The sequence below is a fragment of the Sylvia atricapilla genome, chromosome 9, assembly GCF_009819655.1.
Source record: "Sylvia atricapilla isolate bSylAtr1 chromosome 9, bSylAtr1.pri, whole genome shotgun sequence".
Lineage (NCBI taxonomy): Eukaryota > Metazoa > Chordata > Aves > Passeriformes > Sylviidae > Sylvia > Sylvia atricapilla.
Genome location: NC_089148.1, coordinates 8,892,950 through 8,915,772, shown reverse-complemented (window position 1 = coordinate 8,915,772; position 22,823 = coordinate 8,892,950). Strand labels below are relative to the sequence as shown.

Here is a 22,823-nt window from a genome sequence, read left to right as displayed (position 1 = left end):
AAAATACAGGGTTGCCATAATAGTAGTAGAAATGAAACTGAAAGATCTCCCAAGCTACCAAAAGTATTAGAGTGGCTTTAATTTCCAGTACCTGGACAAAAGACAGAAGACAGGATCCCTTTCCTGAAAGAGGCTGAGTTAGAGTGAATACAAATTCACCATGAGTTTTGGTTGCTTTGGTAGCTGATTTGGAGCAGGTTTGTACTTTGAGAAGCTCAAGAAAGAATGTTTTGAGAGGAGCATATGGAGGACTGCCTGTTGTCTTGGGATTTCCAACTTCAAGACACCACCTGGTGTGCTGGTCCAGCCCAGTCTTGAGCCCTGATCCCCAAGGAAGCACTTTGTGTGGCTGGTTCCTGCAGGGATACAATACAGCCCTGTGTAATCCAAGCAGTCAGCTGTCTGACAGCCAGTACAGGCCAGCAACAACTGGGAATGTTTTTCTGTGGAGTGGGAGGAAAAAGGAATGAGGTGGAACTCTGTTGAATTAGAAAAAAGAAAATATCTTAATTGAACAAGAGAAAAGGACCTTTCTTGGCATTTCAAACCAGAAGGTGTGGGGATGCTGCTAGTTGGCACAGCCAGACTTTGGTCTCAACTTCAGTTCAAAATTGACATTTTATGAAACAACACTCCTGAATGAAGCAGTCTAACATAGCTCCCTGAAGCCAGCTGTATGGCACAACTGGCAAAGGTCTTGCCATGAAACCAAACGTAGCAATGTCCTTTTGTCAGAGCCTTTTATTGGCTCTGTGGAAAAGCATCTTACTATGCCCAGTAAAATTCACACAAACTGATATTGTGGATGGATGCAATTTAGGAACTAACCAGTGCTTTCCAGAGCGAGAGGAAACGAAGTGCTGAGTGAGCCGCAATGTTACACCTCCCACTGGGAATTTCCAGCCCTTTCCCTCTTCCTTCCTCCCTCAAAATATATATAGTAAATGCACTAAATTAAGCAGTGGGGGAGGTGGCACCCAAAGGCAGGAGCTGGAGCAGAGGCTGAGTGGCCCCAGTTCAAAGCAGCTGACAATACCCTGACCAATCCTCTGAGCATCCCAGTCATACCACCCAGACTGGCAGCAGGGGAGATGTCTCAGACAGCTATGGCAGTACTGAGTGGGAGGAAAGCTCCTTAAATAACCACCAGTGGGTCCTATTCCCTGTGTTGACACACTGAGTTGTTGTTTTGTTCTCTGAACAGGAAAAATTAGTCAAGTAATTTTGTGGCAAGCAAGTGACAGAAATGAAATAATGGTTTTTTGCTTTTTCTACTTGCTGGATCTGTTTTAGCACACAGCAGATACTTTCTTTGTCATTTTGCATTTCTATTCAAAAACCTCCAAGCAGTGGAAGAAAAACAGAACAAAAGAGGAATAGATTTAGCTAAAATCAAGGGATTAGTGTTCCAAAAGAACAGGAGTTGTCTAGGTTTTGGGTTTGGAGTACCTGCATTTTGAGGAAATAAGGCAGCACTGGTCCCTTCCCCATCATTGTTAATCTTTGCATGTGGTTAAATGACAGTTCATAACCCAGTCTTGGAAAGCATTACTCTTAATATACCTTACACTGTCTGCCTCTTCTTATTCCAGGTGAAAAGCAGATGTTGTGGTGCCAAATGAATAAAATAGGATTTCATTTAGTTAGTATTGTCTCACAGCCCGTTATGATCCTAGATAAATCCAAACTACTACTTTCATATTTCCCCAGCACAAGGAGGGGAGGGTGGCAGTGCTATAGAGAAACAAACCACTAGTATTCAGGTTAGCATTGTAAATAGGCAGCAAATCTCAGGTCTTTTAAGGATTTGCCTCTTGACAAATTGTTAGATAAATCTGAAATTGTAGCTACCTCCTTTATTATGTTTGTTTGTGTGTAGGCCAGATTCTGTCCTTGCCAGTCTGATCTTGCTAGCCAAATTGAAGGTTAGTGTAAGCATTTCCCATGTAATTTCTGCTTCTTGAAATGGCAGTCATGAACCTAGCAAAAGATGTGGCCTAATGTGTCTGGGGAATTAAGTCACTCATTTCCACACTGTTGTACTTTGTTTGCTTTTCTTTACTGCTCTGAAAACAAATTAGTAGAAAAAACATCATCTGCAGGATGTTTTTGCTCTGTTGGCATCCAGGCACAGTCAATTTTTCCTCCTCCTGGGTTATTTCTTCCTAGAGCAAATGATACTTTCTTTAACCAGTCTTCTAGTTCAGCAGTCTTCTAGTTTCCTTTTCAAGGTTATTTTTATCTTAATTTTTTAAAAATTCTTCTCACCTTAGGATAGCAGTATCTGCTGACTTAACCAGACCATACACTACTAACCACTGCTTGTAGTATATGACTTGCTAGAAGACCTCAATTTATTTCTAGTGAACAGGGTCTAGAAATGAAGCAACTCTCAAGCAGGAACAAAGTCTTTTACTCAGCTTTCTAACTTTCCTTAAATTCAACTGTTTGGTGGGGTTTTTTTAATTAAAAGCAGCTATGACAAATGATGTGAAGAAGAAAGCAAATGGCAAGTGGTAAAGTTGCTTGCAGGAGGGTGCAGGTTGAAGAAGCAGAACAGGATTCAGTATGAACATGTAGAAGGTGGGACACAGAGAAAATGGTTCTGCCTTTACATGTGAGGTATTAAGTTTTGAGCTGCCCCCTGTAACAATAGAAATCAATCTCTGAGTTTTAGTAAGATGTATCATGACAATATTTCTAATTATAGTCCAAAAAGCAGAGTATTAAGAATAGAAAAACATGTCGTTCTGCTGCTGTACGAATCTGTGGTTTAAATCCTGCACGTAATTCTGATCTGGTTGTCTGCAGAGGTGTGTGGTAGAGCTAGAAAAACCCAAAGGAGGAATCTTTAAAGGTGTCCAAAGGCAATAACATCAGACCTGAGAGAAACTCTTCAGCCTGAAGGAGAGGTGACTGAGGTAGAATGAGATAAGGGCTTATAAAAATCACAAGTATCAAAGAAAGCACCTACAGGTACCGATCATTTGGGATTTGCTTTGTAGAGACAGGATCATCAAATGAAATTAGGAGATGTCCTGTCCAGGACCAGTCAGAGCCCCTTCTTTTTTCTGCAAGGCACTGTGAGCTCCTGGTACGGCGGCAGCAGGATTTTGTTTATGTGTGAGGTGAGATTGCAATACTTCAGACAGCAACTGGACAAAATAAGGCCTGTCAGGAAATTTAACTGCAACAACACAAGCTCTGGCTCAGAAACGCTTCATGCTACAACACATTGGAGGCTTGGAAAGTATTCTGGAATAATGTGATTGCCCTTTTCCCAGGCAGGATGCTGGGCTGTAAGTCACCCAGGACAGTGGTGGTTGTGTGCCTGAAGAATCCCAGTTGTCAGCTGGCTGACTTGCTTTTGACATTCTTAGGTGTTCTGCTAAATTTGAGGGGCAGGACTTGTTTTTCTTATCATACTTCCTTTAAGTGTTCTATGGTTTTGATGTTAAAAATCAAAAAGAGCTGAACTCCCTAAAAGGTAACCCACAACTTTGCTGTAGATGTAAAGCATCTTTAGTAGCAGACAGATAAAATGTGTATCTTAGCTGCATAAAATTCCATCAAATTTAATACATTGGCTAGTCTTACCTCTCTTTTAAAGTAATTAAAAAGGAAATTGTTTCTTCTATTATTCTGTCTTAATATGTCTGATCTACTGAATAACATACTAAATTATATAAATATTTTCAACCCAGCCCCACTTAACTTACAATTTTGTCTATTCACTGTTATTGCTGTTATCTTTCTTTGTAATAAAACTGGTTTTATTTCTACATCAGCAAGTCAAACAGTGACCTTTTTGTAGCTTTAAATACTTTTAGGAGCACTGAACCTGCTCAGTCTTACAGTGGCTTTTTTCCCTTCAGACCTGTATTAATTCTGCCATAATCCAGAAGGGATTTTCCAAAGACATTATTTCAGTGACTACGTTCTTGACTTAATTACTGAATTCAGATACGTGAAGGCCATACACTGCAGTTAGATTTGGAAAAGCAAAAGTGGTGACACAGCCCGAAACTGCAAAGCTGTCAGCAGCACTGAGCTCGGAATTCTCCCTCTGGAGAGGCTGGGGCTCGTGTTACACTGGTCACTGAGCAGCTGCTGGGCTGGCGCTGGTGAATGGAGCCCCTTGTCTGCTCGGTGGAGCCAATGACAAGTGTCTGCCTTTCGCCAACAGGAAGCGGCTCCGCAGCCAGAGTTAAGTTTAGTGCCATGGATTTGTTCCTCTGACTTCACATTGCTGCTGTTCCCACAAAGGAAATCAGCCCAGAGGGCTGAGAAGGAGCAGGACAACTAAACCTGGCTCAGCTGGATGTCAGGGGCTTTCCACGTTAGGAGTTTTCTCTGGTTCTGAAGTTCACAACACGGCATGCAATTTTTGGGCAAGTATTCACGCTAAAGCTCGGCTTTTCTTGGAGGAAAGGAAACGCTTGTTTGTTTTCTAAGACAAATATATTTCAAAGGAGGCAAGATCACAAAGGTATTTTAGTCAAATGAAGTAAATATCCTAAAAAGGAACCCTCTTCTTTGTTCAAGAGAAGAAAATGGCTGTGGACGATGGTTTGAACAGCATATTGGTTGCTGACAAATGAGGTTGACAGTTTTGTGACTTATTTTTAGCTGGAGAATTTTTTTTAAAACAGAAGTACTGTGTAGCCTTGGCAGTTGCTGCATATTCGGTGTGGGTGGATGGAACTGAGAAATTGCATCTGTGCTAACAAGCGTTTTGGGATTCCATTAAAAAATTAAACTCATGTACTGGAAACTGAAGCTGTACCAGCTCAACTGGGGAGCTCTGCCCTCCGAATATCCTCCACAAGGTAAGCAGTGCTGCCTGGCCAAGGCACTTGCAAAATATTTGGGCCTTAGGATGTGATATCAACCCAAATTTGGGCTATTAGATTGACATTTTCTTTCTGTCATGAGATTACAAGTCAATGAGTTAATCTCTACCCTCTCCTTCCAAGTTTTCCCTCTAACTAAAAAGGCTAAAAATAAATCTCAAAAAGGCAGCTGAGAAACAGTTTAATGTGATTGTTGATCCAAATGCTGAGTCTAAAGAGAGTACCTAAGACTGTAAGGCTTCTAATAAGATGTAATTATGTCACTGGGAAAGCAGCTTGGACATTTATATCATGTTAGCTCAAAGGTCTGATCATTTAGTACTTCACATCTGCAAAAGAAAGCTTTCTCCAGCTGAACTTCATGAGTGTGGGTATTTCTGGCTTCTTCAGGGATCGGCTGAGCCGTGATTTCTCAAGGAGCCTTTTTGCAGAAGAGCTCTTACTCCAAGTGTTTGTGTTACACTTTGAGTAAATAAGTACCTGCTTGATTTGCTTAGAAGTAGATAATATCTGCCTTTGATGTGGCCAGTAGTAGCAACTCCCCAGGAATTCTGTTGCAGTGAAGTGTAATCCCCATTAAGCAACTTCTCTCCCAAAGTACTGATTTAAAATAGTGGTAAATGACTTGCTGCAAGCCGTCATGTATTTGGCCATCCCACCTTTCCTGGAGCAGGGCTGGGTGACCTAATCCTCCTCACCCTTCAGACTGGAGAGGCTTACTGGAACTTGCCAGGACAGAGGAAGAATGTCAGACAGACTTTTGATCTACAGTTTCCCAGTTACCTTTGACATCTGCGTCCCTTCGTAGCACTCCTTTCCCTAAAGCTGATATTGTGGGAGTAGTTGCTGTCCACTGTGGGCAGCATTCAGAGGAAGAGAGACTGGAGCTTGAGTACTCAATGGAAGGAGGTATGTGATACAGAGCATTTACAGTTGTTGGTCCCTGCTGATTTCTAGACTCTTGCAGTTGCAAAGCTGACTGGCTCTATAGGAGCTGAGCAAATCCTTGGGAATTAAGGGAACAAAGACTTTGATACAGTATTCAGGATTTGGCAAAAGGGTTACATTTGTAGGTTTTTGTTCAGAGGACCTATCTGTATTTAACTTTAATTACATTAAAATCTCTCTTTGGGAAAGGAAAGGGTTGGTTTTTTTTCTTATCTATTGTGCTGTTGGGTTCCTCACCCAGAGGCCCACTTAGAGAGGTCAGACTTGAATTGTGTCTGATCCAGTGCTTCTGACCATTCCCAGCACCTGTGGCAAGATACATCTGTTGCACCTTTTAACAGCTGTTAGGTCCAGCTGTCTTGTGCTCACATGGGTTCCTCACCCTAAAGTGTTTTTTAAATGCATCTAAACCCCTGCATCATTTTGCTGGCTGCACTTATCTGAACTGCTTTTTCTGACAGAGTTCTGTGAAAATCTTAGAGGTGATGAGAGCCAGGCTATTTGGTTAACAGTATTGTACTGACCATGATCAATACTTCTTCTGCTTTGAAATTCTCTCTTAAAACAGCAGAGCTACCAAATGCTTCCATAGATGGTTCAGTCAGAGGCTATACTTTGATCTGTGAAGAAATTTATGCATCTTGGTTTCAAGGAATGAAGATTTCCGGATGAAGGCTTGGGGGTTTAAGCTTGATTTATTTCATACTGGATTCTGCAACAAAAAGCTACTTCACCAGAAATCAGTTGTGGAAGAAATAGGGAAGCACTGCATTATGTTGATAATGGGAGAAATGTGTCACTGACATCTGAGCAAAGAGATGGGCTGAGGGACATCTCTGATTGAATTAATAACAAAGGGTGGGGATAACTGGTACTAGGGAAACAGAAGACAGGCAGTTTGTCTAAAATCTGAACACAGCTAACTCCTTGTAATGTTCAGGTAGGCAGACAATGTCTTGAATTCTTCATATATTGGTGGAACTAAATCAGTTGAGATCAATTTATCTCTCTCCTTTTACCAGTTAGAACACCAGCAACACCAAAACCCCAAACCTTGTCTTCCCTTGGATTTTTGTATCAAGCTAGACAAGAAGCCCCTCTTCTAGGCAAAACCCACCACTTTAACCCTTGTGTCATATCAGCACTTCATCATGTTGCAAAATTAATCTGTTTGCAAGAGATGAAGCAGATAGAGAATTCTTTCTCCATGTATTTCTCACTCTGAAACCAAAGATTACTTTTATCTGTCAGATGCATTTTGCTAATTGAGGCCTGACAGTGCTGCTAGCTTGAAATATTTCCTTTTATATGATGTGAGCTGTTCATGATGCAATTTTGTCACCGACTCTGAAGTCTCCTCCCTTTCTGTCTCTCCCAGCCTGGTACCATAAATAGAAACCTACTCCTTGCCCATCCCAAGTCCTTGGCTTGGAGCTGTATTTCTTGGCTTTCCTCAGTGGGTTGTTTACAATACTTAAACTTTGCCCCACTCTGTGGGAGGCCCAAGGACTAACTATGGGTCTGTGCTTGGCTCTAGCAAACCACGTTATTAAGAGTCTGGTTGCTTGCAGGAGAGGAACACCTAGGAATGGCATTTAGTTAGTGCCTGCTTTTTACCAAAGCCATATGTGAGCTGTCTGACCCCTTAAAACCAGTGTTTTTCACAGCCACATGGATGTCAGCAGAAAGACTAGGTGGTCCATTTAGGTAAAGGCTGCAGTCTGTTTCAGGGTAAAGGAAGTTCACAGGTCTGCTTCAATACTACCACATTATTAGACAGCAGAAACTTGGCCTGTTCAGCACTGGTTGCTTTTCAGTGTGTAGCTTGAGTATTTTTGGTTAGCAGGAAGCACTGAGACTTGGCTTCAGAAACAAAGCTGCTGTAGAACTTGATACTGTTCCAATCGTGTCAGCAAAATAGGAAACCCACTTGCTGCTGTGTTATCAGTTTTGTTTCCTTGTATTCATTAAGGCAGAAATCCTCCCACTAAGAAGCCAGTTAAAGATCTGAAGGTCCAGTGTTGTAATGTGATGTATGTTTTAAAGGTGCAGTGGAAAATACCAATTATACCAGCCCTCATTAGGTACTTGATGGTCTACTTTCCATGAGCTGATGACCAGTACCTGTTCTTTGGTAGTCTTAAAAGCAAGCAGATAAAATGAGTCTGTCTGTAAAATAGCATCATAGGTAATTTATTGGTTTTTAGTTTAAGGATTCAAGAGTGCAAATAAAGTGAGATATGTGGCATATGCAGGGATCTCAGTGGTTTTGTATTTGAGTTGTCCCTATGTGGAAAAATACAAGTCTACACCCTGTGGGTTTTGTTGGGAAGCACCAATATATCAGATTAAGACTGTATGCAATAACCAGTGTTTACCCTATAAACCTCCTTGTCTCTCTCTTTCCATTGACAAACCAGTCACCTTGCCCTATGGCCGACACCAAATCAATTTTAGGGCTGTATTTTCATTAACATACTCTTTTCTTTGATTAAAAGACATTAAGAAACATTAAAATTCAGAGTATAGCAAGTTTTTTTGAAACTCCCTGAACTATACATTACAAAGTAGCATAGTCAGCAAGATTTCCTTTTATTCAACTTTTCCTCACTGCTGGAAGAACTAGAAAAATGCTTCTAAATGGATGACTTAAGTTGTACAGGAAGGGTAACCACTCTCAGGAAACAGCTTTAAAAGGCACCACAGGGAATAGGGTAAAGAGCTAGGGAGAACTGCTGTGCCTGAAAGGTGGATTCTTCCACTGAGGAAGTTGAGTGTACCAGAATTAAGATTTTATATCGTGCACTTTCTGTGAAGGGAACAGGAACAGGATGCAGATGTGGTGGACACAGATGTCAAAGTGATGGCCTGCAGTGTAAAACAACTATCTAGGAAAATCAGTTTTAAGAGAGATAATGCTCATTTACAAACCAGAAAGATGCTTGATTTTATTCTGGCTGGGTGCATTTGACAGGACCTTATGAATTGCTATGCAGTCCATGTCCTTTCTGCTGGAGAACACCTTCAGGAGGGTGCCTGGAAAGAGTGTAGGCACAAAATTACTCTGTTGCAGGAGACTTACAGCCAAAATGTTTCTCACCCATAATGCCAATGCTGGCATCTACATGATTCCCATCAGGAGCTCTTAACACACCAGCCATTAAGCTTTGGCTGCAGACTCCTGACAGAGGCTAAAATTGATGGGTAAGTAGGGATATGTGAAAGATACATTATTAATCCAACTTAACTTCCTGCTAATCCTTCTTTGTTCAAAATGCCAATTACTCATCCGTTGTACTTTAACTAAGAAGTAAATGTGTTATTTTAGCTAAGGTTAGTAACTGTCACAGCTGAGACTAATCTAGCCACAATTTCATACATAGCTTGCAATTTCCTGGCACCATTTTAGGTAAGGGTGATTGTCACAAAGCTCATCTGTGTCTTTCTGAAGCTGTACTGGCTTTCTCCACAAATTCTGATTATTCTTTTTGTATTAACAGATATGCTAAGCTTAGTACAACTGCCAGTGTAATTCAGAGTAAATGGAGCAAATGCAAGCTGAGAAAACAGTAAACTGCAAGGAGCAAAACAAAGGGAAAAGAGATAAAGCCCAGGAGCTCTCAAGCAACGCTATCTCAGCCTCTGACCACTAGGTAGCTTACTACAGGATTCATTGAGCTCAGTTTTGGAAGAAAAGAGGTCACCCCCTTGTCAGAACTCCAGGAACAACTGAATTCGGGTGTCCTAAGTTAATTCTTTGCCTAGTTAGCTTTCCACAAATGTCAGGTGTTGGTTGCAGGGGAAATTACTCATCAGAAGCCATATGGGAAAGGCAACTCCTCATCATCACAGCATCCCCACAGTTCTTTATGCTCTTTTTCTACGTTCACAGCCTTACAAAACACAAACATTTGGAATAAGCCTGGTTACTTACCTTTAGTCTAGTTTGAGTCATTATCACACAGTGCAGCTTGCCCCACTCACAGAACAGTGAAGTTCACAGATTATGGAAGTGCTGCTTTCTTACGTCACTGGGCTGCAGCAACTCCTCCCCCCTACAAAGGCCTAAACCACAGACTTTCCTTTCCCTGCTCCCTTTTATACCCCTCTGCAGGCCCACCATCCTCCCAGGTATGAGACTGCCATGGTGAGTGCTGGTTTGTTAATCCTTTCATGGCCACCTGGGAGGTAGAGCCTGTCCTGCCACAAGGTAGCTCTACTAAAAAGCCAGGGCTCTGAAAGAATTGATCAACAAGTCTGGGGGTCTTGAGAGGTAGTTTGATGGGGCGCTTGTGAAAAGCTCTCTAGAGTGTTAATAAATCAGCAAGTGTGCAGCTTGGACTGGGTGCACCGTGCTGGCCTTGCTTTCTGAATTCCAAACATGTTCAAGAGCATTCATGTGCTCAGTGTTTGTACCTCTCCAAGATGTGGATTTTTACCAATGTTGATTCCCGTAAGTAGTGCTCCAGCAGTGGTATGTGGAGTGGAAAAGTGAATCAATCTGGGCGGTCCCCTTAATGGGTGATCTGTTTTGTAATTTGTGCAAAGGAATTTCTCCAAGGAAACTGTTTGCTTTCTTCCCAAACACTTTGTTACCTAACTCGTAGTGGAACAAAACTCTGTCTCTACAGCTCATCTCAAAGTTGTTTCAACTTGCAGTCCAGTCCCCACATCCTCTGTGTGTTCAGCAGCCCCTGGAAAGCTCCACCCTCCCATCCAGTTAATAACCACTTAACCCAGGGCCTGATTTTCCCAGTCTCTGCTTTGCCCGCCCGGCAGCGCTTCCTTTCTCCTTGGCGCCCGGCCTTGCCAGCAGCGATTGCTGTGTGTGGAGCCCTTGTGCTCAGGCCAGGACTTGTGGTGCCAAGCAGCCTCTTTGCTCCCTTGGAAGCACAACATGAGTGTGGGGACAGTCCTCTTCCAGTCCAGTGGCTATGGCAAGGAGGGCAGACTGCTCTGTTGCCTCAGCGAGGGCGCCTCCGAGTCCCGTGTGCACTTCACAGGTAGGATGCTTGGGGGAGTTATCCTGTCCTGTCCCTTCCCTGTGTTTTTCCAAGTGCTTCAAGGAGGATGAGGGCCTTTCAAGTCCATCTTTCTCTTGCACGAGAGCAGCCACAGGGAGGTGTAAGATTGCCAGCTTTTATTGGGGTTTTAGGATTAGTGAAATGCTTCTTTTCTATGAGCAGTTACACAGTATTTCAGAAATAGAGACCACTTCAGCACTTAATGTGACTCTGAAATTTAAAAGTTAGCATGTTCTACCTCCTGCTCTGAGACAAAAGAGATTGGTGATTGGAGTGTTGGCAGCAAGGGTGGGGGACAAAACACCCCTTACATGGTGGCTGCATAGGAAAGCATTCATATCCGGAGAGAAGCAAATTGTGTTGTGGGAATAAAGAAAAGGAAGGAGATGGATGCAGCGTAAGCTCCTTGTGTGACTGTGTATTACTTGTTCACTAAGTGATGATGTAAGTTTTCCATTGCATAGGAAATGAAAGTGATAATGTAAGATTTATGGTTAGCCTTGAAAAGGAGCTGATATAAAATGGAATTTCCCAGCTCATTTCCTGACTTTTGGTGTGGACAGAGCTGGCAGACTATTCAGCTGCAGGGGCACCATTGGTGATATGCTTTGGTTATCTCTGTGATGATCATGTTTCACTTTTGTGATGGATGGTTGAGATCCCACACTGTATGGAACAGCATGGGCTGTTATGGAATTATAACCTGCAAGAAATACTTTTGTATCCTGGTAAAAACCCCTTTAGGTGTTGAGTAACCTTTACAGTTATTTAAACATTCAAGTCACTTTAACATGAAAGTGAAGGAAGCTAGTGAGATGTGAACTCTTAAAAGCATTTGATTTTTAGGTAATGTGATTTTTAGGTAAGCACTGTAGCTAAGTGATTGAAGCTCCTCATCAAACATTAACTTCTGCTGGCTTTTTTGTACATCAAGTGGGTGTTAAGAACATGTGCCAGCCTCCCAGGCATTCCCAAGAAAGTGATAGGAGTCCCAAACGTGCTTCGACTCCCTGCTGCCAGTCCTGCACAGCCCTTCACATTTCCATGTGGGCAGAACTCTTGGTGCTGAACAAGTGGCATTTCTGCTGGCTTTGTCGTGCCTGCAGTGGGCTCAGCTGGGCACAGGGTTTGCTGCAGCAGCTCTGGACTGGGCTGGCCCTGGGCTGCTTCAGTCGATCCATGGGTGCATGGATAAACACTTAACTGCATGCTGTCTGTGGAGCAGGGCTTGGCTGCTCAGTGTGTGAGCTTTTCTGGCTGGAGAAAGAAACTTAAAGGATGTTTTTACTTAGAATAAATGTTTTATTTCTGTTTAAAGCCTTTCACTGGTTGGCAGATACATAATTGAAAGTTAGAAGATAATTAACACTGATAAGATATTTTGGAGCTGAAAGGATGGATATTTTTTGGAAACTGCCTACTTTTGTGTTTGCTCTCTAGGAGAGATGTGTGAGTCAGGGTTCTCATACACATTTGATTTTTCTTCAAGCAGTGAAACAGTCATAACACAAGTCACTGTAGGAGCATAAAGAATGTATTATTTAATTAAAAACATATTTTTGCTCAATTAAGAAAGGATTTAAGAACTGATGTTCTTTAATGGAACTTAGTATGCACACATCCAGCCCCAAGAAAATACAGTAGGATGTTGGCAGCCATGCTGTAACGTAGGTAGCTGAGCATTTTTCTTATTTTCTATGACAGCATCCAGCCTGATGGGTTAATATCTTGTAAAACTAATTGCAGCTGAGAATTAGGAATAAGAAGTGTATGTAAATATTGCATCTGCATGCAGAACTGACATTTTGGTGCCTTAGTTGTAGTCTCTTCTTTCTGTGCTAGGAGAACCTTGACAGAAGGCTAGTTTTAGGTTATTAAGTAATTGCAAGATGAACAGGTTATGCAAGCAGTGGAACTCTGAATAATTACCAGAAATGCAGTCAAAAGCCACTTGGCTATGGTTAAAATGGAAACAGAACAAACCTCAACCACTTACTTTCTCATATATCTACAGTACAGTTAAAAAGTTACATTATAGGCCCCAAACTCCCTTAGTTCTCATTTTCCAGGCTTGAGCTCTGTCCTGTGACACAGATTTGGCATATTACTATGCCTGTTACATGGCACAGGCTTCTTCCTGTTTTGTGTCTCACTGACTTCCCAGTTTTCCTGTCCTGTGCTGCATTTTGAGCTCTTTGCTCCTTTTTCAAGTGCCTTATAGACCAGCTCTTCCTCATGAGTGTAAATCTCAGGGGCCTGTGGGGAGGGGGTAGGTGTCGCCACACGTACATTTTCTTGCAGTGTCTGCTTAAAAACATCCCAAACCTGACTTCTCAGCCCCTCTGAAATGGGCCAAACCAATGACTGTAGAGCCTCAGGTTGTTTTAGAGAGAACTTTTTATGTTTAGTGCATTTAATGAAATCTCTTTGCAGTATACATTTCTCTTGAGGAAGTTCAAGTAGAGAATTCAGAAATAGATATTGGGACTTAGATCTGTGCCATCAGAGAAAAAGTATGTAACTTTACACCTTCATATGCTTTTCTTCTCTTGAGCAGCCCCTGTGTATGAAACCACACCATCACTCCTTGTCTTAATATTGAAATTTACTCTACTACATGTTCCTGGAAAACCTCTCCATGACTTAGAAAGCCAGTGGTGGTCTTGACAGCACTAGCATGAAGTGATCACAGTTTTGCTTCTTACTACAGTTCTTCCTAAAACTCTGGATTTAGAGGGTTTTAATCATCACAAGAACTGTAGGGACCTTCTTTCTTTTGTTGCTAAAACATGTCTGACTCCTCCCCCACTCCCTTGTGGTGACAAGTTTGCATCAGTTGTACATTGCACAGCAAAACAGAAATGCTGCTGCTAAATACCCAACATCACCTGTACTGCCTTCTGTTCCTGTTCCTGTCAGCTTTCCACCTCTGTTTACACAGCCTTGAAATGTATTACAGATCACTGTCATTGCTGTTCATATGAAACCAGCTACTAGCCCAACTTATACATCTCATTTGTATCATAGTTCAGTCTTACCTGTATTTGTAATGTTGGTCTCAGATCCAGGCTATGTCCATTGCAGAAATAATGAGAAAACATAACATTTTGTGACTGCAGGGTTTCTTTCACTACTTCATGTAATTTTAAACAGTGCTTTTAATTGTGCACCTATTTTCAATCTAGGAATGCTTAAAAATTTTTAATTGAGATGTAGATGAATAAAAACATACATATTATAATAAATATTAAGTAGAAATTTTATATACACAGCTTGCTGCTTGGCTTATAGCAGTTAAATTACCTTCTCCAGGAGTTGAACTCAGTGATCCTTGTGGGTCCCTTCCAACTCAGGATATTCCCTGCTTCCATAACTAGAATTGTACACAGAGTGATTGCCTGTGCTGTCCTTTCCTCAGAGGCCCTGCACCGCCCCTACGGTTGTGACGTTGAGCCCCAGGCACTGAACGAAGCCATCAGGTGGAGCTCCAAGGAGAACCTGCTTGGAGCCACTGAGAGCGATCCCAATCTCTTTGTTGCACTTTACGATTTTGTAGCAAGTGGTGACAACACACTCAGCATCACCAAAGGTAAGGCTGGGAGCGCAGAGCAGCTGTGGGCTTGAGAACTTAGCAACAGAAATCAGGAAATGGAATCCTTGCCTGGACAGGAGTGGGGATAGTGCACTTAGGGAATGGGAATACTGCACTTAGAGAAGGCGATTCCCTACAGGGATGGTGGGAAGGAGATGGTCTGTCCCTCATGGTGCTGGAGGGACACCTGCTGGGCAGTTCTGCTGGGACAGGCACAGTCCAGCCCACTCCTGTGCCAGGCTCCTCACATCACTGGCCCTGTGAGATACCTGCTGTAGGAGGGGAAGAAGGAAGTGGGTACATCATAGATGGTAACAGAACTCGGGGACAGAATCAAGAATTAAGCTTGCACAGACACTTTCTGATTCTGGTCAGTACATGTGTTGTGTCAGAACTGTTAAACCATATGTCATTTAAAGCTTCAAGGAAACAAACCTCATCCCTCCAAGAAAATAGCCTTCCTAGTCTAATAAGCTGGAGTACAGGAAGCTTTTTGAGTTCATTTCACTGCACTAAATCAGCGGACAGTATCCTAGGTATTCTGTCTGAGCCTTTGCTTCATAAATACTTTATATGTAGCAGTTTAATTATAAGACGATTTCTATTGTTAAGCTACAAACCCAGGCTCAACTGATGCAGAGTTTCTCCCTCAAGGAGACACAACAGCTTGCGCTGCGCTTATTTTGGTTTTTTCTTTCTGGTCACAGGTGAGAAGTTGCGAGTCCTGGGTTATAACCAGAATGGTGAATGGAGCGAGGTACGTTCGAAGAATGGGCAGGGCTGGGTACCAAGCAACTACATCACCCCAGTGAACAGCCTGGAGAAGCACTCGTGGTACCACGGGCCGGTGTCCCGCAGCGCAGCCGAGTACCTGCTGAGCAGCCTCATCAATGGCAGCTTCCTGGTGCGGGAGAGCGAGAGCAGCCCGGGCCAGCTGTCCATCTCGCTCAGGTACGAAGGACGTGTTTACCACTACAGGATCAACACCACCTCAGATGGGAAGGTAAGGACCTCTGGACAATGCTGTGGGGAGAGGAGAGGAAGGTATTAATTAAGAGGTGGTGCAGAATCTCAAGTCGCAGATCCAGTATTAATATAAAAGAACACTTGTGCCAAGGGTTTGGTGGTAACTCTTCAAACAGCACTTTGGAGGAAGTGCAGACAGTTCTTGTCTGGGCTGAAAGTACCTGGGTAGCAAGGCAACTGTGGCTGGAGGTGGTGATAGCCTTCCACTGGTCCCCTTAGAAGCAGCAGAGCTTTGGTAAGTCGGCATTTTTAACCAAGATCAAGTAGTGGCATGTTGTATTGAGCGACCTAAAAATTCCAGTTTCTAGTCCTGTAAAGCACAAGGCAGGAGACACCACAGCTCTTAAGTGATGGCTTATATATAGTTGCCTTCTGCAGGTAAAAATCCCACAGATTAATAGCTCTTTGCCCAACAAGAAAAAAACAAATATTCTAAATTATTCTAAAATCCCGATTTTTCTGATTTTTAAAAAAGCATTAGAATGTTTGCACCCGTTTTCCAACATCACTGGAAACTTCCAGCTGCCTTCATTTAAGCAGATTCCTGTTTCTGGCTTAACAGGTCTATGTGACAGCAGAAAGCCGTTTCAGCACCCTGGCAGAGCTGGTGCACCATCACTCGACGGTGGCAGATGGCCTGGTGACAACCCTGCATTACCCAGCACCCAAGTGCAATAAGCCCACCGTGTACGGAGTGTCCCCCATCCATGACAAGTGGGAGATGGAGCGCACCGACATCACCATGAAGCACAAGCTCGGGGGAGGGCAGTATGGAGAGGTCTATGTGGGGGTCTGGAAGAAATACAATCTCACAGTGGCTGTGAAAACCTTAAAGGTGAGTTTTCAGATCTCAGGCACTGGTCGTTTGGTCACCATTTATGACATGAGTAAGGAAATTGTGATGTTCTCAGCTAGACCTCGTGATATGAACATCAGAAAATGGAGTGTGCTGATCTGCACAAAATCCATGCTTGAGAGTAGTTTTTCAGATCAAGGTGACCCTATCAAATTTACACCAGTGCATGTGGCATAGAAACAAATTGGAATTTTGGCCCAGCAGGAGCTGCATGTCCAATTCAGACCAGTAGAAATGGTTACAAACCCAACTTCCCTTCCTCCAGGAGAGCTGTGGAGGCGTTAAGAAATCAAAGGTGTAGAAAATATCTTCTATAAGCTGTCCTGCACTCCTGAAAAAATTCAGCTTCTCCATTTCTCTTCCCTTTCAAAACCTTGTGTTTATTTCAGCAATAACAATTCTAAATGCCCCCTGAGTAACTTAATTTTTATAGCTATACAGGGGAGCTAAGTCAGTGATCCTGAGAGCCGTTCTCTCACCAGCCACAACAGCTAGCAAATGAAAAAGCGAATGGCAAAGCCCTGCCAAGGTACTGCAGATGGATCTGCAGGACAGCCAGGCAGCTGATCAGGGCTGTTACAGTTTGCTTTGATAAAAGCCAAACCAGCAGAATGGAGACAAAGATGCCATAATTTATATTCAACCTGGATGTGTGGTGTTAACCAGACATTGGTCATGAAGATAAATCTTTTGCTTCTCTGTCTGTCTAGGAAGATACCATGGAGGTGGAAGAGTTCTTGAAAGAAGCTGCTGTGATGAAGGAGATCAAGCACCCAAATCTAGTGCAGTTGTTAGGTCAGTGAAATGCCTTGCTCTTTGTGTTTTTACTTAGTCTTCATTTTGGCAGAAACTTGCCTGATTTAAACACAGTGGCAGCTTTTCTGTATTTATATAACTTTATGAATCAGGTCAGGTTATGGGGTGGTATTTTTGACAGCTTTATGTAATATTAGAGCTAAGAGACACTAATTTTAAATAAAACATCAAATAGTCACTTACATTAGTAGACAATTTTGCTGTTGAGGCAGGAGTGTTACATAAAAGTTTGCAGTATCATCCTCCTGCTGATTTGTGTCCTTGGCCTTAAACATACTCCAGGGTTCAGTGATCAGGTTCAGATTCCTTCTCTGCTCTGTTAAATCAGATTTACAAAATCATTTTCTGTGACTTATTTTTCTGAGAGAATGGGAAAAAATTGTAAGAAAATTCAAAGTAAAAATTCTTTTGGAAGCACAACAAATAACATTCTCCATACTTGTCGAATCAGAGACATTTACAGAAAAATGAAGAATTTACAGTTGCATTGAAGAGAACAAATTAGTCCATAATTAGGCAGAAGACACCAGATTGCTGCTGCTGTGAGGAACTTTGTGTATCACCAAATAAGTACACGAGGTCAAACAACTCAGGACTGGAAAAAATCCACAGGCTTTACATCTTGGCTCTGCCCTGTTGTCTCACTGGCAGATGCATGATATAATGATCATTATTAAGTAGTTTGCATAGCTGTTAAATCTACATGCGCAAAGATTCTTGAGGAGACACCCTAAACCTTTAGTAGTGTTTAATTGCCTCTGGATTTCTGGCACTGTCAGGAGCAGAGCTGTCAAGCCAAGCCTAGGATGGAAGGAGAAATGTGAAGAATGTGAAGGCTTTTACTAATGGCAACTGTTCTGTACCCATTTTAAAAAAAGGGCACAGATGAAGTGTGTGCCAGCCCTGTCTGGCTCCAGGAGCAGCGACTCAGAGATTTGTCATCGGAGAGCTGCATTTTTGCTCTTTCTGATGCACAGTGCAGTTGTGCTTTACTCCTGAATGTGTCAAGAGCTGCAGGAGGCATCCCAGAGCTGTGACAAGGGTATCCTGTTGCCCTCCTCCTCCGCCTTTGCATGCTTTGTACAGTGACTGTGGCAAGGAGTCATCCCAGGAATGTGTGAGAATGCTGCTCTAGGAGCAGGTCCTACCGTGCTGATTCCTTAGCCAGCACATGGGAGTGCTTCACATTACTCTGTAGTGACATTTCAGTCTGGAAATCTTGACAGCTGACAGGTACCTGCTTCCAGTTGGCCACTCTTCAGCTTTATGAAGGCAAAGAGGGGAAGAAAAGCAAATTGCATGTTCAATATTCTCCCTTTTCACTCTGTAACCTTTCAAAGAACCGAACAAATGCTTCATATATATTATATAGGAATAGTGGTGGTTTCATAGAAGTGTTTCTCTCTATCCATAAAGTGGATGGAGAGACAAATAGACAGAATCCCTGAGTTTTAAGTTGGACTGCACTGACCCGGGTCTTGCACTCTGGGAAGTCTTCACTTTCCCAGAGAAACACTCAGCGGTACAAAATGCAATAAATGGCTGTTAAATCGGGAGCAGTGGTGAGAAAGAAGAGCTTTATTCACATGCTGCCTGCTCCTCCCTGGCAGGTGTGTGCACCCTGGAGCCCCCTTTTTACATCGTGACGGAGTACATGCCCTACGGGAACCTGCTGGACTACCTCCGGGAGTGCAACCGCGAGGAGGTCAGCGCTGTCGTGCTGCTCTACATGGCCACCCAGATCTCCTCTGCCATGGAGTACCTGGAGAAGAAGAACTTCATCCACAGGTGGGTGGAGTCCTGTTGAGCTGGTACGGTTTCAGATTGCAATGATAAACAGGCCACTGGCATGATGGGCCAGGAATTCCAGCTTTTGGAGAATAGGGATTCACACTGGCTTGTCCATTGGCTGTGTTGGCTTCAGTACTGTCTTGCAATACCTTCCCCCCAGGACTTTGACAGCAATTTTGTGCCCAACTGCCTGGCAACACCTGTACCCCCTGTGTGCAGACAATGTCCACTCAAAGTCCTGTTCAGATGCAGACAAAGCTGTGCCATAAACCTGTCACCAGTGTGTGATGAGCTGCTGATCCCATTCCTATCCTCAGGAAACATAAACTTGGCAGCGTAACAGTCACCATTACTGAAAACTTAATAGAATTTAAAGAATTAATACTAATCCTGATTTACCTCACTGCTCCTAAGAATAAGTCCACTCAGTTTCTGACACTTGGCCCTCAGTTCAGGGCCAAGCTCACCTTGCTTGTCCAACCTGCTGTATACAGAAAGCAATTCCTTATCCAGGAGAGCAGGGCTCCAAAACTACCTTCAAAAGCCCTGCTGCTGCTGCAGTGGTGTCCTTTGTTCCTTTGTACAGGGACCTGGCAGCACGGAACTGCTTAGTTGGAGAAAACCACGTGGTGAAGGTGGCTGACTTTGGCTTGAGTCGACTCATGACTGGTGATACCTACACAGCCCATGCTGGGGCCAAGTTCCCAATCAAATGGACAGCTCCTGAGAGCCTGGCCTACAACACCTTTTCAATCAAATCAGATGTGTGGGGTAAGAAAACTCACCTTCAGTGTCCTTTTCTTGTTAATTTTGTTTTTTTCCTGCCAGCCCAGACAGTAACTTGCTTTCTGGCCTGGGCAGAAACTTTTGTGAAGACAGTCACATGCCAGGCCAGAACTTCAAGGATCAATAACTTTTTTAGTAAGTGATGTCTCCACCTAGACTGGCCTGAATTCCCTGCAAGGAAACAATGCTGCCCCAAGCTGCAGTGAAGGCCACAGAGTAATGGACAGCACAAGGACAGACTTATGACCAGGAATTTTGTTTTCCTCCTTTTGCAGCTTTTGGGGTGCTGCTATGGGAAATTGCTACCTATGGGATGTCACCATACCCAGGCATTGACCTCTCTCAGGTGTATGATCTGCTGGAAAAGGGCTATCGGATGGAGCAACCAGAGGGGTGTCCTCCCAAGGTGTATGAACTGATGAGGGCATGTGAGTATCTTCTTCCAGTCTTGGGGACAAAGCCTGGGAAGGTGGGAGGAATCTGTAAGTAACAGCCTGTCTCCAGCGATACCTGATCCCCAGCATGTCAAAGTCAGGGTGGGCTTCAGTTACGGAACAAAGAAAGTGGGGAATGATGAAGGATATTACTGCTTAAAAAACCTTAAGGAAGCTGACAAAAGCCCAAAAGCTGGAAACTCGTGTGATCCTAATGCAAAACAAACAGAATGCCAGTCACTTTCCAGACCCTGTGGTGATACCAGCAGACAGTGCTTCCAGAATATCTTCCTCTAGTGCAGATTTCTAATTACAGAAATTACACTTTTCATCATGATACTCTTCTGTAACCTTCCAAGCTCCATCTAGCATCAAGGCACCCTCCTTCTCTTTCTTCCTCAGGGTGCACACATCCTTCTTTTGGAAGGATCTGCCTGAATTTCAGTATTAAGAGCATGTGAGCAGGACGGTGCGTGGAGCTTTACACACTCTGTTATGTGTGACTGGGCTAGATGTATTCAGTCCAAGCAGCCAGGGTAGCAAATATGGAATTGTCCTTTGCTCAAAAAATTTAGAATGGGGGATAGGGAGATCTGAAAAACCTGTAGACTTGGCAGAGAGCTGAGATTTTTGGAATTGGTTCTTCTCAAGGTTTGTTTGTGAGGCTACAGTGGGGTGACTTGACTGCTGCCATGAATGACTGTGAATGACTCTAAAGCCTGTTTAACAGTAGGTCAGAGTCTGACTACTTTCTGTCTCCTTGGACAGAAGAAAAATTCATTTCCCTCTTTCAGGCACTGAGACTTACTCTGCTTTCTGGCATTGCAGGCTGGAAGTGGAACCCACCAGACCGACCTTCCTTTGCTGAGACCCACCAGGCTTTTGAAACCATGTTCCATGACTCAAGCATCTCAGAGGGTGAGAGCTGTTGTTGTTTTGTTCCTGAAACAGCACTGGAGGTTATCACCAGAGTGCTGGGTCTCATGGATGGGCCCTTAAGGCTCATCTGCTGGCAGTGGGGCTGAAATGGAGCTCCATCCCTTATTCTCTTAGCCATAATTAGGATAAATACATTTTCTTTCTTGTTTCACAAATACTAAATACTGAAAACTTCAGACACATACCAGTGCAGGAAACAGTGTCATTTCATTTGAGCACTAAGTTGCCAAAGAGCTGATTTAAAGAATATTGTCTCCTCTATCAGAGGAAATTTCTTGTTTTCTAGGCTGAAGAGTGAGGAACAGTAAGTGATGGAGAGACAGAAAGATGTATGCATATCACAGTCCCTCGTTGACTGCAACAATTAGGTCATGAAATATTATTCTACCAGCCTTCACTTTTAAAAAAGTGTGCTTTAATCTCTGGATTTTCTGCTTAGCTACTTCCAGGAGCAAAGCTGTGCAGCTCAAGTCTGAAATATAATCTACCAGGAGGCAAATAGTGGTGAGGAATGTGATACTATTCAGCAGACAAGAAGCAATATCAGAGCATTCTGCTCTGTTTTTAAATTAAATATGCAACTGATCCATCAACTTCCTTACTACAGAAAAAACACACCAGATGGAATTTTACCAGTGAGGATCTATAACAGGCACATCCAGTGGCCACACAGATGCCAAGCTGGGTGTGGCCAGGAGGTTGTGGGTTTTTTCCTGTGCTTGTTTTCTTTTGCTTTTTGTTGACATGCAGTCTTCATTTCCTCATCTAGGGGGTTGCAGTGCTTTGCCTCAAACAAAGCAGCCTAAATCCAGATCCAGGGAGGACACAACTTCGGAGGTGCATCAGTTGGAGGCACCTTGATTAAAAACAGGCAAATGCATCCAGTGCTGCCTTTAGCTCTTGAGCAGCCTTTAATAGACCTTTAATAGACCCCCTGTACAGATCCTAGCACAGGGATTTTTTTTGCCTGAATTTATAAAGATGTAAATGAGTTTGAAATCGTTATGAGAAACATCTGACCCTGAATACCTCTAGACTTGAACCAAGACTAAATCCATAAATTATGTATTTCTCAGTCATGGATCTCTTCCTGCCAGTGTGTGTTTGCAGTAAAGATGGAGGGGTTTTTTTTCTCTTCCTTTGCTGGTCTCTGTTTTGACTGTTCCCTTTTTTTCCTTACAGAGGTAGCAGAGGAGCTTGGAAGAACAGCCTCGTCCTCATCCATAGTTCCTTACTTGCCCCGCTTGCCCATACTTCCCTCCAAGACGAGAACGCTGAAGAAACAGGCGGAGAACAAGGAGAACATTGAAGGAGCACAGGACACCGTGGAGCACTCGGCGTCCAGCTCAGCACCAGGTGTGGGCACAGGGAAGCAGTGAGGCCACATGCTCTGGGTGTAAATTCCCAGAGAAACAAAGAGCAACATGACATGGGCATGCTTTGTGCTGCTGTGTCAATTATTAACTAGCAAATAGAAAACACTGTAGTGTTTTCAATGTTCTTTTAGTAAATCCTATTTTATTTTTTCCTTGAAATTCAGTTTTGCTGCACTTTTTTAAAATGAGAGCTTCAAAACTAAAGTTAATAATGCAGCAAGAGATTTTCTCCTAGTCTTAGGGTATTTAGAAAGGAGCAGCAAACTACAGAAAGGGAGCAATAAACTGAAAGAAAAGAGCAGCTCTTTTCTGATTTCTCTCCAAAGTGGCCTTCTCAGTATAGACAATAGACAAGTCACATGCAGAAGTGGAAAATAGTAAG

General features: G+C 43.1%; 1 protein-coding gene across 1 annotated transcript in view; it reads left to right on the top strand.

Annotated features, from left to right (window-relative positions):
• ABL2 (ABL proto-oncogene 2, non-receptor tyrosine kinase) overlaps window positions 1-22,823 on the top strand; it is a 42,246-nt gene that overhangs the window by 14,982 nt on the left and 4,441 nt on the right. Inside the window, 9 exon segments of the mRNA XM_066324730.1 lie at window positions 14,244-14,414; window positions 15,125-15,420; window positions 16,006-16,278; window positions 17,010-17,094; window positions 18,726-18,903; window positions 19,493-19,677; window positions 19,968-20,120; window positions 20,955-21,044; window positions 22,248-22,421. Of these exon segments, the coding sequence (XP_066180827.1) occupies window positions 14,244-14,414; window positions 15,125-15,420; window positions 16,006-16,278; window positions 17,010-17,094; window positions 18,726-18,903; window positions 19,493-19,677; window positions 19,968-20,120; window positions 20,955-21,044; window positions 22,248-22,421 (1,605 nt within the window).